A 14,986-nucleotide genomic window follows, 5' to 3' on the forward strand; every position below is an offset into this window, starting at 1 on the left:
GGGGATTTTTTTTGGCCAGAGCTGTGGGAAGAGCATGGCCTATCCCAAGTGAGTCACCCCGGGCAGGAAAGGCGCTTGGCAGGTTTGGAAAAGTGGCCGGGAGGGCAGGCGATGCCCTGCCTGCTCCAGCATCCTGAACCACTGGTACCCAGCGTGGGGTGGGTGCTGGCCCCAGAGGTACTGCTGAGGTGGGCAGGAGAGGCCTTGCTTTTAGACGTTGTTTTTTTCCTCCCTTTGGAAATGCAGCCTTTTGCAGTCGTGCAGTCACAGTTAAAATAAGGTTTAAATTATGGGGCTGGCTGTGGCTTTTTCCCTTTCTTTCAGAATTTTTGCCAACTTGCAATTTACTTAATGAAATCCTGCTATTTCGTTTAACGGGGATATTTTTTGCAGATGTTGATTTAACCCAGCTTTACAAAATATGTGAACTGCGCAGTTTCTTTCCTATTTTTAACAGTTTAAGGATTCGAGCACAGCAACACGACAGAATTTTTAGCGTCCATAGAGTGGTTTGTTTGTGCCATGCAAAGGGCTGAGGTTTAAGGCTGAGGCTTCCCGTCTCGCTCCTCCCCATCACAAACAGTCTGAAGTGTTGCAGGAATGAGCAAAATGATTCAAAGGAGGAAAGCATCCAGAGCTGAAAATCTGCTGTTCTGTGAATGCATTTCTGCAAAAGATCCCAGTCTGATTTTACACTCAGTCATTCTTCAGGCGGTTTTGAGCCGGGGTTTCTTTACATCCAAATGTGTATTTTGTATAGATGAACTCCAGGGGAACAGAAAGAGCAATGAGTCTCTTTGCAGTGGTTGACAGGCTGTGTTTTTAATGTATTTCCCCCCAAAAGCCTCACTTTACAGCTCCATTTCCCTGGAGGGGAGAAGTATTCTGCATTCCTCCATTAGCACTAGGCTGAGTGTGGGGCGTGCGTCCTTGAGCTCATTAACTATAACGAAGCACTCCCATGCCCTGGTAATCTCCCTGTCTGATTTACCAAAGAGCCTGACCTGCTCTTTTTCCGTTTTTTCCCCTAAAAGGGGGTAATGGGGATGTCACTGATAGTGGTGCCTGACGCAGCACGCTGCAGCATCTCCCGGCCATATTTGACCATTCAGAGGCAAGCAGGAGCGTTGTGGTGGCTGGGATTCGTGCGGCAGGACAGGATTCATCCCACATGACTTGTGTGTATTTTGGTTGGTTTATTCTTTATTTATTTATACGTATGTATTTTTTTAAAGAAACTGTGGTTTTCCGTAACAAAAACAAATCCTGTGTGGCCAGGGAGGGTAATGAGAGTGAGTCACCTCTGCTCACCCTGTGCAAAGCCTCGGTGAGGGATGGGACATCTCCGGGAGATGCCTTTGGGGACTCAGGGAGGCTCTCACTGTGCTGCTGCAATACTGCCAGCGTTGTGGGTTTCATGAAATGGGAGGCAGGAGCAGCCCTGCTGCCTGGCCGCTGGGATGAGGGACCAGCACAGAGCGTGGATCCTGAGATGCTTGAGTCATTGTTTAGTCTTTGCTTGAAGTGGGAGCAAAAGCCTATGGATGCTGGCCACGAGCATGTTGGTGGAGCGAGCTGCTAGCTGCAGGGAAGGGCTGGAGTGGCCCCAGAAAATGTTTACACATCAATCCATGAGGCGGCTATCGGAAAATCTGGCTGTGTGGGTGCAGACACAACGCACGCAGCCCTCTGCACGTCCCTCCCTGCCGGTGTGTGGGTGAGGGAGGGCAGGAGCCATCTGCATCGCCACTGCTTTGTGTTTATCTCCGCCAGATAACAGCCCCGGCACCTTCCTGGCAGTTTTTACCCCTTCAGCTCGCACACAGCAGGGGTTGTTTCCTTGTAAAACAGAGGCACCCTGGATCCTTTAATTCTGCAGCAAAAACTGTGAGAGGAGATGAGAGGAGAGGAGGCCCCGGTCTGGTGAGGCTGGCTCAGCCAGCAAGGCTGGGAGCTTTATCTGGAGAAGGATCTTGGGCTTCGGCCAGTGAGAACAAAGCCTGAATTTCCATTCCACTCTCAGCCCCTGCCTGGTTCCCATATATGTAAGGGCACTGGAAAAAAAACAAACAAACAAACAAAAAAAAAAAAAAACAGCAACCCAGCAACCTATATAAAGGCTGCTGGGGGGAATTAGGAAGGTTTCAGGGAAGTGAAAACCAGAGCCATTTTGAGGACAGAGGATGGGTTGGGACGCGGGGCTCACAGCATCAGATTTTGAGGGAAAAACAGAGGTTTTTGTTCTCCCGGTGCTCCTGGGTTGGGATCTGGGGGCTGTGCAGGGCCAAACGCTGCTCCCAGCAGCTCTTTTCCAGCCCACTGGGAGGAAAACACTTTGGTTTTTTTTTTTCCATATCCCCTGTTTGCTTGCAGACATCACAGTGATAAAGGTAGAGCAGACCGAGGCTGCATTCACAGCACAGCACAGTTGCAGGCTCTTAAAATGAAGCCAACAGTGATGTTTGGCTTGGTTTTGCTTTGGTTCTCCTCTGTGGGAAGCATCCCCATTACTTCTGGTTAGGAAAAGCAGAAAAGCACAGCAAAGCTGTTGCATTGGCAGTTGGCTTTGTTTGCCACATCCCCACAGATCTTAGCCTGTTGGCATGTGGGGGGCCCAGGAGACCAAGTCTGGGGAGCCATTGGGCTTTGACCTCCTGTAAAGAACAGATTTTGGGAAGGGAAGGGAAGGGAAGGAACTGAGCTGGAGTATGGGGCTGGTGATGGTGGGAGATGGATTTTTACCTGGTGTGGCTTATGGAGGATGGGGTAGGCATCCATCAGTCAGAAGGATTATCCAAAAAAATGCCTGTTTTCTTCTTTAGACATAGAGTCATGGAATGGCTTAGGCTGGAAGGGACCCTAAAGATCATCGAGCTCCAGTCTCAATGTGTAATGGCAGAGGGTTTTCATCCAGCATCCAGCATGGTCCTGCTGCTGTGCGGGTGCTGCAGGCGTTATAGTGAGTGTGGGCAGTGGGAGGTTGGAGCATCCTCAGAGGCTCTCATTGCCCCAGTGCTTTCAGCACATCAGCATCCAGCTCCCCAAAGCAGCTCCGTGACCCGATGCCACAGCTGTTGTGGGTGGAAAGCCCCTGGTTTGGTGCTGCTGGGAAGTGGGCAGTGCTCAGAGCTGGTCATGGAGCTGTGGGCTCTGCCTGCGGGGCACAACAGAGAACTGTTCCCATTTCTCTTCAGAGGAACCTAGTAATTAGTTCTTGCTTTTAAAATGCTTTGAAGCTCTCGAGTGAAACTGCTCCACAAGCAAAAACTATTATTATTCATGAACGCCCTTTTCCAGAGTCTGTTCTGTGGGATGCTCTGCGTTGCAGCAGTTTCCAGCTCTGGCCATAGAGCGGATGACTCTCCTCCCTGGGAGCATCGCTGGGGATCTTTGAGAGCACCAAGAGCTGCTCTGACATTGCCAACCCCAAAGCCAGCAGCAGAAATGGGTGTGAAAGTGAGTAGAGCTCAGCAGCGCTCAGGATCTGCCAAATTTGGCATCCGTGGTCATTTGGAGAAGAGGAAGACTTGAAAATGCTGAAACCAAGAGTGAAAAAAAGGGATTTTCTATTCCCCATTTCTTTGTCACGGCCTCTCAGACTCCTTCCTACAGAAGGCCCTCAGGGTGTGAGGCTTTTACCCTCATTTGAGTGCGTTTTGTGCCGCACCCAGCAAAAGAAAAAGCCAGCCCCTACTGGGCAGGAGCGGGAAGGCTTTCAGCAAATGAATGATTGTGTGGGAGATTGGTCAGAGCAGCCCCTAAACCTGGGACTTCGCAGGGCTCGGACGTACCCAGGGCTGGCTTCCAAAAGAGGGGGGAACCTCAGCCAAATTTCAGCTGATGACAGGTCAGGTGCTTTCATAATTGGCAGCAACTGCAGGTGATTACGTTTTGGGCTGCTTTTGAAGAGGTATTTACATTGTTGTGCTAAGCCCTGCGTGCCAGGCACGGCACGGCCACGTGCACAGCCCCGGAGCTGAGGTTACACTGCGAGCACTCGACCCAAAGAAATCACCAACATCTCCCATAACGTTGCCTGCCGAAGTGATGCATAAAAACTTCTAAATGGTTTTGGGTTTTTGTTGTTTTTTTTTTTTGTTGTTGTTGTTGTTTTTTTTGCTTTTTAGTTTTTTTTTCACCTCTGGCTGAAAAGACCTTTGGAAACTGTGCAGGGAAGGTGGAAAATGAAGAAAAAAAAAAAACCAAACTGCTGAAATACCTTAAAGCGTAGTCTGGAGTGCATATTTAATGGACAGAGAGTGTACATCAGAGAGAAACAACTTGAGTTTAGCTTGAAAATAACCAATGATGCTCACGAATTTCAGGGCAGAACTAAACATGGCTTTTCTTTGAAGGGTATAAGAAATTAGCATGAGCCGATGATTTTACAGAGTGGTTTCTTTTATGCAGAGAAAATTGTTTTCATCCCCATTCTTGGCATTGGCTCCTGTCCTGTGTTGCTTTTGTTTCTCGGGCTGCCATGGAAATGTCCCCCCTTCCCCCCAGCCCTCTCCACGCGCCTCATGCACTGGCTCCGTTGCCCGCCAGACCCTATTTTTTGAACTAATTTAATTAATTAACCCAGCACAAGTGTTCTTCTGAGTTAATCATCTGCTGGGTTAACGAATTAAATCGGCTCATGAAAGAGGCTGGGGGGCACCAAAGCTCTGGTCCAAGGTAAGGGCTGCAGGAGGAAGAGGAGATCACCAGGACCTTCTGCTGGGGATGGAGGCGTTGGGACCCTTTTGGCCACGATGGTGGTGACACCAGATTAATCACGATAGGAGATCACACTCTTACTTTATTACGGGCGTAAGCAAGGCTGAACCTTTGTGTCTCTGCCAGCCCTGCAAACCAGCGGCCTGGCAGAGAGCTTGGTGGTTTTAACATAGGGAAGGTGCAGTGTGCTGTCCCAGTGAGCAGCTGTAGCTGTTGGCTGGAGACCTTTCCATGGAGTGAGCTTGTTTTGGTTAAAGCTGGGATATTCAAGCACTCTTCAGTGATTCTGGACATGAAGGAGAAAGGTGCAGGAAGAAGCTGACAGCTATCCAACCTCCTGCTTCCACCCAGCTGCCTTCTCCCATTCTGCTGCCCGTTGTCCTCCTGTAGCTTCTTGACTCATCTACAAGGGGATGGAGCTGCCATTGTCCTCGTGTGGACTTCTGCTGTGGGGCAGAGATGCTACAGAATCACCGTGGGATGGCTGGCTCCATCTGTTTGCAGGATCTGTTTGGCCATCACCTTACATATGTATGGTAGAGCCAACATTGGAGTGCTCCTCTGGGCTGATGAAGCAGCTGCTAGCCAAGACATGGAGCATGAAAAGCTGGGAAATTGTCTTCAGAATCTCATCCCAGTGATCCCAGCGAGGGATGGACAGACAGGACAGTTGGCACAAGGGCTGTCCCAGCCTGGGCATCCTGTTCTGCTGCTGGCTGCAGCTGTGGGCTCGCAGGGGCTGGGTGACACATTCCAGCTGAAACTTGTAAGGCTGAGGTATTTTAAGTATATTGGCTTAGCGAGAATGGTTGTGAGCTTTGCAGGGGCAGATTGACAATTAATTTTTTTTTTTTTTTTCCTTTGCAGGGCCATAAAAATTCCATTTATGCTGTGGAAAGTTTTAACCTCTTCCTTACCCCAGGAGCTTGTTTCTAAGGGCATTAATCAGGGCTTTGAGCTGATGGCTCCCCAGTGAACTGTTAAAAGCTTTTTGGGAAATGTGTGTGTTCCTTGTGCCAGGCTTTTTATCTGGACCTCGTTCACAGTGAGCCATCCTGCTGCCATGTGCTGGGCTACAAACGTGCTCCTGGGCTGCAGGAAAGAAGCCTGAATTTGTATCTAATAGGGCTCAGAAAGTGGTGGGAAGAGCTTGGCCATTGGGCATCAGGTGTGCTTGAGCCATGGGGCCATGGGAGTGAGTGATTCGGGAGTGCTGCAGAGAGGTGGGACGTAGAGCAGAGCTCTGCGACACATCTGATTGTCCCACTTCATCCCCTCAGCAGCCAGCTGGGCTCCTCCAGGTGCCCAGACATGCTTGGAGTCACCGTCATGTTTGGAGCTTGAAGAGAATTTTCTTTGCATGCGTTCCTCTCCTTGGGTGACTTGCCAACGTGTTTTGAACAAGCCACAAACGAGGTGGCCATGGAGGGGAGGCTGCTGCTCTTGCTGGGCTGTGTTTGAAAAACCAACCTGTGTGATTCAGGGCTGTTTCATGAGGAATTGGTGCAAAAATAGGAAGCAATAAGTGAACAGAATACCATGGCGTGCTGCTGGGGTGGTACTTGGGGCCTCTGGGGCATCACATCCTTTTTCACCCCTCTTTCCATTTGCAGCCATATATCACTGAGGCCCTGTTGTGACCAAGGGCTGATGCAGCAGGGTTGTTGGGTAGTGTCTCAATAGCACACCCAATCTGCCCATGGTTCCCATCCTGTCCTTAAGTGCAGCATCGTGCAGCAGGCAGAGACTGCACTGTGTTTTGTGAACCACCTTTCTGCTTTTCTCTTTTAACAAACTGCTTTGAATTGTCTGAGTGGCTTCATGTGCTGTCAGATGACAGACGCCCCACACCTCCACTTATTTTCTTTACCTCCACGCTCTGCAGGGAGCGAGTGCAGCATTTGCTTTCTGCATGCCTTCTCCTACCTGGCTCCCATTTGCCTGAGACCACTTCCCCATGAACTTCTGGTTTTGATTCCCCCGTCTCGCTTCCTATCTTGTTTTTTTAATCTCAGATTGTTTGAATTTCCTTCTGGATGTGCCTGCTGCAAGGCAGTGCTGCAACAGAGGAAATGGTGACTGGGAGGAACGAGCCCATGAGTAAACAAGAGCCAGAGTTTGAGTCTGTGCATGGGATCGATGGAGGTGGCTTTGATGGGGGAGATAGCCCTGACGCCAGCCAAAATGTAGCTGTGAGTTGGAGCTGCCTACAATGATAGTTGTTAGAAATGTGGTGTGTACCATCGAGGGAGGCACGGCAGGACTAAAATGTTTTTCTTTCTTCAAAAAGAGGGGCAATAAGCACGCCTCTGTTCCAGAGAAGAAGGAAAGAAAAAAAAAAAAAGTATGTTTTCTAGTTTTTGCATAAAAGGCAGCGTGGAAAAAGAGGAGGAAAAATGGAATATTTATTTAAATTGCAGAGGGCTTGCTTTTCTGCCGGCCGCCCCTGCTGTCTGCTGAGTGGTAGCGGCTAATAGCTGGAGGGGAAACTAATACTTGGCAGCGGATAAGACACAGCACAGGCCCCCTTGTACGAGGGGCTTGCTAAAGTGCTTGCTTTATGTCAGGGCTGTAAGATGAGTTCATCTTCCCAGGGTTTGTTTGAGTGCACCGGGAGATAAAAGGAGGTGAGGAACCCAGCCCGGCACCAGGAGGGTCCTTGGGGCAGAGCTTCTCCAGTGAGACCGAGTTACTTCTTCTCAGATTGTTTTATTTGTGCACCAGTAAGGCATCTCACAGTTCAGATGCATTGAAGCACAAGATACTAAAAGCCTTTCCCTGTTGTGATCTATCAGCGTCTTTACCAAAATGTTTGCCAATTCCTGGAAAGCAGATGTGGCACTTTGGGGGCACCCAAAGGCAGACTTTCCTGTAATATAGGTGCTGCTTTCTTCCTGCTTTGCTCTCCCCCACTGGGTACCTTAACTCACAAAACACCGTGGGAACACCGGGGCCATGGTCTAGGGAGGGACATGCGTGGTGGGGGATGGTTGAGGTTGGACCTGGTGATCCTAGTGGTCTTTTCCAGCTTTAATGATTTTACGATTCTACTCCCCAAATTAATTCAACTGATGGGGAAACCTGAGTTTTGAAGTTACCTCATTCTTAAAGGAAAGGGAAGTTGGAGACAAAGTGGGAGTTTCTAAAAAGTGGGATAAGAAAAGAAAACCTCCCTACCTGATGGGCGTGTGGGGCTCCGTTGAGGCTGGGAGGTTAAGCAGATGCAGAGCTCAGTAATTGCTACCAGCCTTTGGGCCCCAGATGAAAAGCTCTGAGCTCATCTATGGCCCCTCCAGCAACACTTGGATGGGACAGCAGCAACATTTGGCTTTTGGGAAGGGTTTGGGAATGGTATTGGGGGCAGCTCAGCTGTCTTACGTTCCAGCAGATTGTTAGTGTTAGGATGTACCTGCTGGTGAAATTCGGGTGCTTTCCTGCCTGCTGTCCTGCTGTTCTTTCTCATCAGTTAGGAACTCTGTCAAATGTTTCAAAATGTGGGATTACTTGCATTCTAAAGAGCAAAGCACTTTGACATCTGTGTGGTGGTAGACCAAGGGTTGCTACTGCTTTTCATCCATGCCAAGCTCTTCATTTCAGAGGGTTGTGCAGATGTGGCCGAGGACAGTTTTGCTTCAGGAATGTTTAGCTCAGTAAGTCTGTTGGGGTCAGGTTTGTGATAATGCCATCAGTTTGGTAAATGTAGTTTTTGCAACTACTGTAGAAGTGCTGCACAGAGACTCCAAAACCTTTTGTCACCAGATCTCAGTGCGTCACATGGGCACAAGGAGTCTGATGTTTTCTAATCCAGAATTAGGCATGACTCTCCTCCTCTAAAGCTCCTTGTTCCCATGGCTGGTGCTTTGCAAGGCAGCATGATGTATTTTTGCAAGAGTCAGATCCAGCTTAATTAATGAGCATGGATACGACACATCGGTCCTGCAGTTGCCAGTCATTGCCCTGTTGAGAGCGTTGAGTTGTTCACTTGGGCAGCCAAAGATATCTGGGATGGAGAAGGAAATGCCAATTGTTGTCTAAAGATTAAGAAATGGGAAAAACCTCTGTGTTGGCTGATCTTTGTTGTTAGCAGAGGGCAGCATTTGGAGGAGCTTATTGCAGCATGGCAGTGGATGGTTTCCAGCCCCTTAAGGGAAATGGGTGACCTGTCATTCCCTTGTTGCCTTGCCACGTGTTATTGGTGCATCACTTCCTCAGGGGTGTTTTGATATTGATTTGATATTGAACCTCAATATCCCTCAATAGAGCCCACCTGAAGCATGGTCCCCCTTTATCTTGGCTATCTATGTAGGGCTTAGCTGCAGGGCACACATTTTCCCATGGCTTCAGGAGGCACAGCACATCAGCTCCAGTATTAGGGGGCAGAGATGATGTTTTTCTCCTCCGTGGCAGTTGGACATAAATGCTAGTAAACTTTTCCCAGCGGGGCTGAAGTTTGTTACTGCTGCAGGATTTCTTTCCCAGTTCTGGAGAAAACACACATCAAAATGGGGCTGTTAGCACCCATATGGGGCTTTAAAAATACTTGCAGCAGGCGGTGGGGAGAAAGAAGGGGATCTAGCATTTTGGGGGAGGTTTGGACCATGTGGTGGGCTTGGTTGGGGACCATGAGCATTGCCCATGGCCAAGGGCATCCCGCCAGCTTTGCTGCCTCCTCGCTTGCCCAGTGAGCCCACCTCCCTCCCCTTACATTTGCACAGTTACAACTTAAGTTAAACTCTAACAAAGCCGCTTAATTCAAAGATCGCTAATGGGGAGGAGAGCCCATTACCCTCCAGGGGAATTTGAGCCTGAAAAGAAATGGGGCTGCGGGGATGTGCTTGAAATCCTGTGCGTCAATGGGGTCTCTGAAGCAAAATAATGGCATCACTCCACGTGTGAGTTAATCGGAGCTGATGGCACGGATGCAGAGGGGTCAGCAGGCCACAGGCGCGTGATATATTGTCAGGGAGCTTAATGCAGGGCTGGCTCATTGCAGAGCTCCTTGTTGAAATCCAAGAGCAATTTTCTTTTAACTGGAGGTAGGAGTGAGGCCAATGTCCAGCAAGAGGTTAATTCGCCCTCTCCGGGGCTGAGGTTCCCATGTTCCTTCCGGAGGCACCATAAATACTGCAGTGAGCTCTGAGCAAATTTCTGGCAATCTGTGTCCCTCCCATCTTCCTTGAACGTAGTTCCTAGAAAGAGAAGATATTTCTTGTTCTGGAGAGAATTCCAATGGCTCTGTAGGATGACATATATAGTTCAGAGAAACTACTCCCCATTGGCATGAAATGCCTTCTCGAGTTTCATGCTCCCCGTGGGAACACTCGCATTGCTGTTGAAGAATATTGCATAGAGGAGACATTGCCAGGTTGTTCATCAGGATGTTTCATGGACATCTTCAGCATCATGGCTCACATGAGTGTTGGCCTTTGGAAATGAGGGTGTCTCACCATGGGATGCTGGAGGAGCTTGGGACCTGCCAGGCTCAGGGATGTCTGAGCCATGGTGCAGCTGTTGGGGTGTCATGGCACTATGGGCTTTTGGTGCTGGAATCTCAGGGGGTGGTGACACGCTGGAACAGGTTGCCCAGAGAGGTTGTGGATGCTCCATCCCTGGAGGCATTCAAGGCCAGGCTGGATGTGGCTCTGGGCAGCCTGGTCTGCTGGTGGGAGACCCTGCACACAGCAAGGGGGTTGAAACTGGATGAGCATTGTGGTCTTTTTCAACCCAGGCCATTCTATGAATTCTGTGAAAGGGGCAAGTCTTGAGTACGTGGGGTTCTGACATATGGAGGCAGGATTGAGCAGTAAATTAGACAGAAGGAAGTGTTTAGCTCTTAGCTCCATGGGATCTGGAGAGCGGGCCACCAAATCACCAGGCTTTGCTTGAGCCTTCCTTCCTGGTGGCATTTGCCATAGTTTATTAAATACAAGCTTTGGGTTAGGGATGTTAGTTGATAATGAGCTTTGGGTTGATGACGAGCTTTGGGTTGAAGGACAAACCTCGAGCTGACCTCAAGTTCTGTTCACGTGAGCAGAGCTTGTGGATGGGAACAGCCGTGCATTTGCCCTCGATGCCCGTCTAATCCGAGGTGGTCGGAGCAAACCTGACCTCTGCTCTTCTTTCCCCACAGATGCCAGCACGTCACCCGATGCCGTGAAGAGGAGCCATTGGTGCAACGTGGCCTACTGGGAGCACCGGACGCGCGTCGGCCGCCTCTACACAGTGTACGAACAGTCTGTCAGTATATTTTATGACCTACCTCAAGGAAACGGCTTCTGCCTCGGACAGCTAAACCTGGAAAACAGGAGCGAGACTGTGAGAAGGACTCGAAGTAAAATCGGTTACGGGATTTTACTTAGCAAAGAACCGGACGGTGTGTGGGCTTACAATCGCAGCGAGCATCCCATCTTCGTCAACTCCCCGACACTGGACATCCCCAACTGTAGGACTTTGATCGTGCGCAAGGTGATGCCGGGCTATTCCATCAAGGTGTTTGACTACGAGAAGTCCTGCCTCTTGCAGCACACTGCAGAGCTGGATTATGCAGACGGGCCCTACGACCCCAACAGCGTGCGGATCAGCTTCGCCAAGGGCTGGGGGCCGTGTTACTCCAGACAGTTCATCACATCTTGCCCGTGTTGGCTGGAGATCTTGCTCAGTAACAATCGATAACAGTCAGCCTCTGACGAAAGGAAAACAAAAAAGAAAGACACAGACTATCCCAAATATCATCTACCTAGATTTAATATAAAGTTTTATATATTATATGAAAATATATATTATACTTGTAATTATGGAGTCATTTTTACAATGTAATTATTTATGTATGGTGCAATGTGTATATGGACAAAAAACAGAAAATGCACTTTGGCTTATATAATTCTTTCAATACAGATTTAAAGAAAAAAAAATTATACAGCAAAAATAGGAGAGAAAAGCCCTAATTTTGATGTATGGTTTTTTTGAAATATTATTAATACCCAGACAAGAAGCTAATACCAGTCACTCATTGATAATAAAGTATTCGCATTATAGGGGGGGGTTTTAATTGTCTTTTTTTTTTTTTTTTTTGTCTTTTTTTTCCCTGACTGAAGCTCAGAGCAGCATTTGCTCAGGCACTCTGCAGTCAGGTGGGATTTGCAGAGGGGTGACCGCTGTCTCCCATCTGAGCCAGGTCCCTACAAAGCTGTACGTCAGTGTTTGGCAGGCTGCAGTTGTCTCTGAGAGGAAGGAATTGAGGAAAATGAGGACAGTTTAAGAGAAGGGAGCAAGTGGAATGTGAGAGAGAAAGCTCCCATAGCTCTGACACAAAGCGTGATGGACACGTGGTGATGATGGAGACACGATAAGTAGGCATGTGCCTGTTCATGTTTGTGCAAGTCAGTGGGTCACAGTGCTGGTGTGAAGGGCAGAGCAGGCAGCCATAAAGGCTGTCCAGTAGGACCAGTTTGTGACCACCTCACACAGGCATCACCCCGCTGAGTCCGGAACCTCCTGTGTGCATTCAGTGGTTGAGAGTTGGGTGGATCCTCAGCTGGAGACATGGTACAAGCATGGGTACATTGGGCAGTGCCTGAGCTCGTGTCACTGGTGAAGTTCTTTGCTGTATTATTTGTGGGCAGTGACTGGTGTTGCCAAGTCTTAAGAGTTCTATTACAAGTCCATGTGTGTTTACTCCTCGTGGAGTCCAGTGATTACAGAAGCACCTTGGCTTTCATTATCAAGGGAATGGTTTTGTAGCCTTACGGAGAAGAACGCGCCATGAGACCTCCTTAGTGGCTCAGAACTCAGCGACTAAACCAAGGCCTAAACTTACAGAAGATGGCTCCTGCTGTACCTCAGGGTTCTTCCAGCAGCCAGGAATGAGCCAGGCTTGGAAAAGGGACCCACAGGAAAGGCGCAGAGCTGGCACAGACATCGAGGAGAGGCACGAGCAGGAATGTCGCAGTGATGTTTCCGCAGATCATTTCTCAAATTATAACCATACTTGAAATGATACGTAATTGGGACCACATTGGTTGAGTTCACGCAGCATCAGTGCTAATGCTGACATCATTAATTTTTGTTTGTGTTACAGCCATTGTTGTCAGGGAATGGTGTCAAAACATGTCACGATCGTTTAAGGCCAGCTTTCCAGAGCTTTGCAGGGATTTTTTATCCCGTGTGGCTTCGATTTGGTGTGCTGTGCCATACCACCTACATCACTCACTGTATCACTTTCATACAGCTGGGGATAGGGTTATTTTTAAGATGGTATTTTTTCCTTTCAGAAGGAGCTTTGTAAACACTGCCTTCATTTTAACTTGGAGGAACAGTCCCACCCTGATCTGCTTTTCCCAGTGCTGTTGCCTTGCTGAGTGCACTGCCATGGCCATCACGCTGTCCTGCTTTGCATCATTGAGAGGATGGCTCTCGTGTTGAAACTTGGAGGGTTAAGGTCCAGGTTGCCATCGTGCAATCTACTGATGGCGCTTAGTTTTTCTTCTTTTATTACTCATACACTTTCCCAGGAATAAATCTTGGGAGTTTTATTTCAGCTGACAGCAAGGCTTTAAAGGGAATAAAGAGGATTTGACCAAGAGGCAGTGAGATGAGACATCAGGTGTTTGTTTCTACCCCCATTTCTCCCCTTTACTATTTCACTGTAGCTGTTCAAACTTCAGCCATTTTAGAGAAGCCTTAGGACCACAAGCAGCATTGTCTACTCGAAGCATTCCTTACAGCATTTGTGATTAATAAACCACTCCGCTAATTTTCCATACCATTCTAGGTGGGTAGAAGCAGACTTTTTCTCCAAAGAGAACTTTTTACCCTGCTGGAGCTCACAAGTGCCGACGACCCAGTGGGTCTCAGCTGTGCTCCCCAGGTGCTGGTGGTTGCTCGTTTGCCCCAGCTCCAATAGAAAGAGGATGGCAGCCTTGGGAGCTAACGATGCTGTGGGTCCCTGCTGTGCTCCCCAGGTGTTGGCAATTGCTCATCTGCCCCAGCCCCTATAAAAACGGGTTGGCTGTAGCCTTAGTGGCTTTGAAAGTCTTCTGGTTGCTTCTACGTCTGGTTCTGTCTTTTTCTCCTGAGATGTTCCTGGTTTTTCAATGCCTGTGGTAAGTGATTTATGTTTTTTTGTTTGTTTGTTTTGTACTGTAAGGTCTTTGTGGGACTGTGCCCTTTTTATGAAAGGATGGGCAAAAGCAAGAGGGCTATTGTAAAAGCAATGCTTTGCTTGGGGCAGAAGCCTGGCTGTGCTTGGAGTGAGTTTCTGTTCTCTGTGGAACACTGGAGCTCCTGTGTTTTGTGTTGACCAGAAGGTTACTTCATCCCTGGTGCTTGGGTTGTGGGGTCTCATCCTTCTAGGTTGTGGTGTGCTCAAGTGCAGTTTCTCCAAACCTGAGTTTTCTTATGTTGTTATCAGTATGGAGCTGGCTTTTGGTCTGCTGAGTGATACAAGAAGAACTGCTTGACTGCTCATGGAAGATCTATAGATGTAGTGGGACATAAAGACATCTATAAAGGTGCTTTAACATGGTGTTCAGACTGTAGGACTCCCTGACTGCCTTCAGCAGAGGGGCTGCAGGTGGGGTGGGTGTAGACAGGAGCAGCACTGCTATGGGGTTGGGGTGACATTGCAGTGCTGAGAGCAGCCCAAGTTCTGGATTTGTAGTTCTCTCAGAATAGATCTGAGTCATTGTGGTCTTTGTATGTGGACTGTGTTTATGAGGTCCTCTTAATTTGAGCAACATTGAGTTTTAAAACTGTGTGCAATGAGCTGGTGAGGAGTAGCTGCTGGTAGATCCTGGAGTTGTATATTGTCCTCGATGTTCACAGCTGTTACAACTGCACAGGATCTGCTACTGGCCAGAGCAGAGGAGAAGTGAATGTTAGAGGGAGCTGTGTTCAGCTCCTCTTGTAAAGAAAGGCTGAAGTTGAGTTGAACTCGGTGAGTCTCAGATTCTTTTCATTTGGAGGTTGGACACTGCCTGTGCTATGGGAGTCCTGCTGTGCTGTGTTGTTTGCTGCTGTCCTCCTGGCTCTATTAGCCTTTGAACCATCCTTCTCCTGGTTTTACCTCTGCAATAGGAACATGGCGGGTGCATGTCTTCAATGCTTAATTAAAAGCCGAATATTTCCTCTCTGTGCAGGAGGTGGCAAGGGGAGAAAATAAATCACTGTTGGTGCGCAACAGTGAGCTGGAGGTGATGCTGCTTGAATTTGTGGTCAAGCTGCATCATCTCCTGTAAAGCATGGGGCATGTCCAGCTGTTAGGTTGGGA

General features: G+C 48.6%; 1 protein-coding gene across 1 annotated transcript in view; it reads left to right on the top strand.

The window, feature by feature from the left end:
* The window catches only part of SMAD6 (SMAD family member 6), a 28,268-nt gene extending 16,501 nt beyond the window's left edge, over positions 1-11,767 (top strand). The window contains exon 4 of the mRNA XM_031587869.2: positions 10,850-11,767. Within this exon, the coding sequence (XP_031443729.1) occupies positions 10,850-11,391 (542 nt within the window). The 3' untranslated portion in view covers positions 11,392-11,767. The remainder of the gene's footprint in view (positions 1-10,849) is intronic.
* The last annotated feature ends 3,219 nt before the right edge of the window (positions 11,768-14,986 follow it).

This window comes from Phasianus colchicus, chromosome 12 (genome assembly GCF_987193195.1).
Source record: "Phasianus colchicus chromosome 12, bPhaCol1.hap1.1, whole genome shotgun sequence".
In the NCBI taxonomy this organism is placed as follows: Eukaryota; Metazoa; Chordata; class Aves; order Galliformes; family Phasianidae; genus Phasianus; species Phasianus colchicus.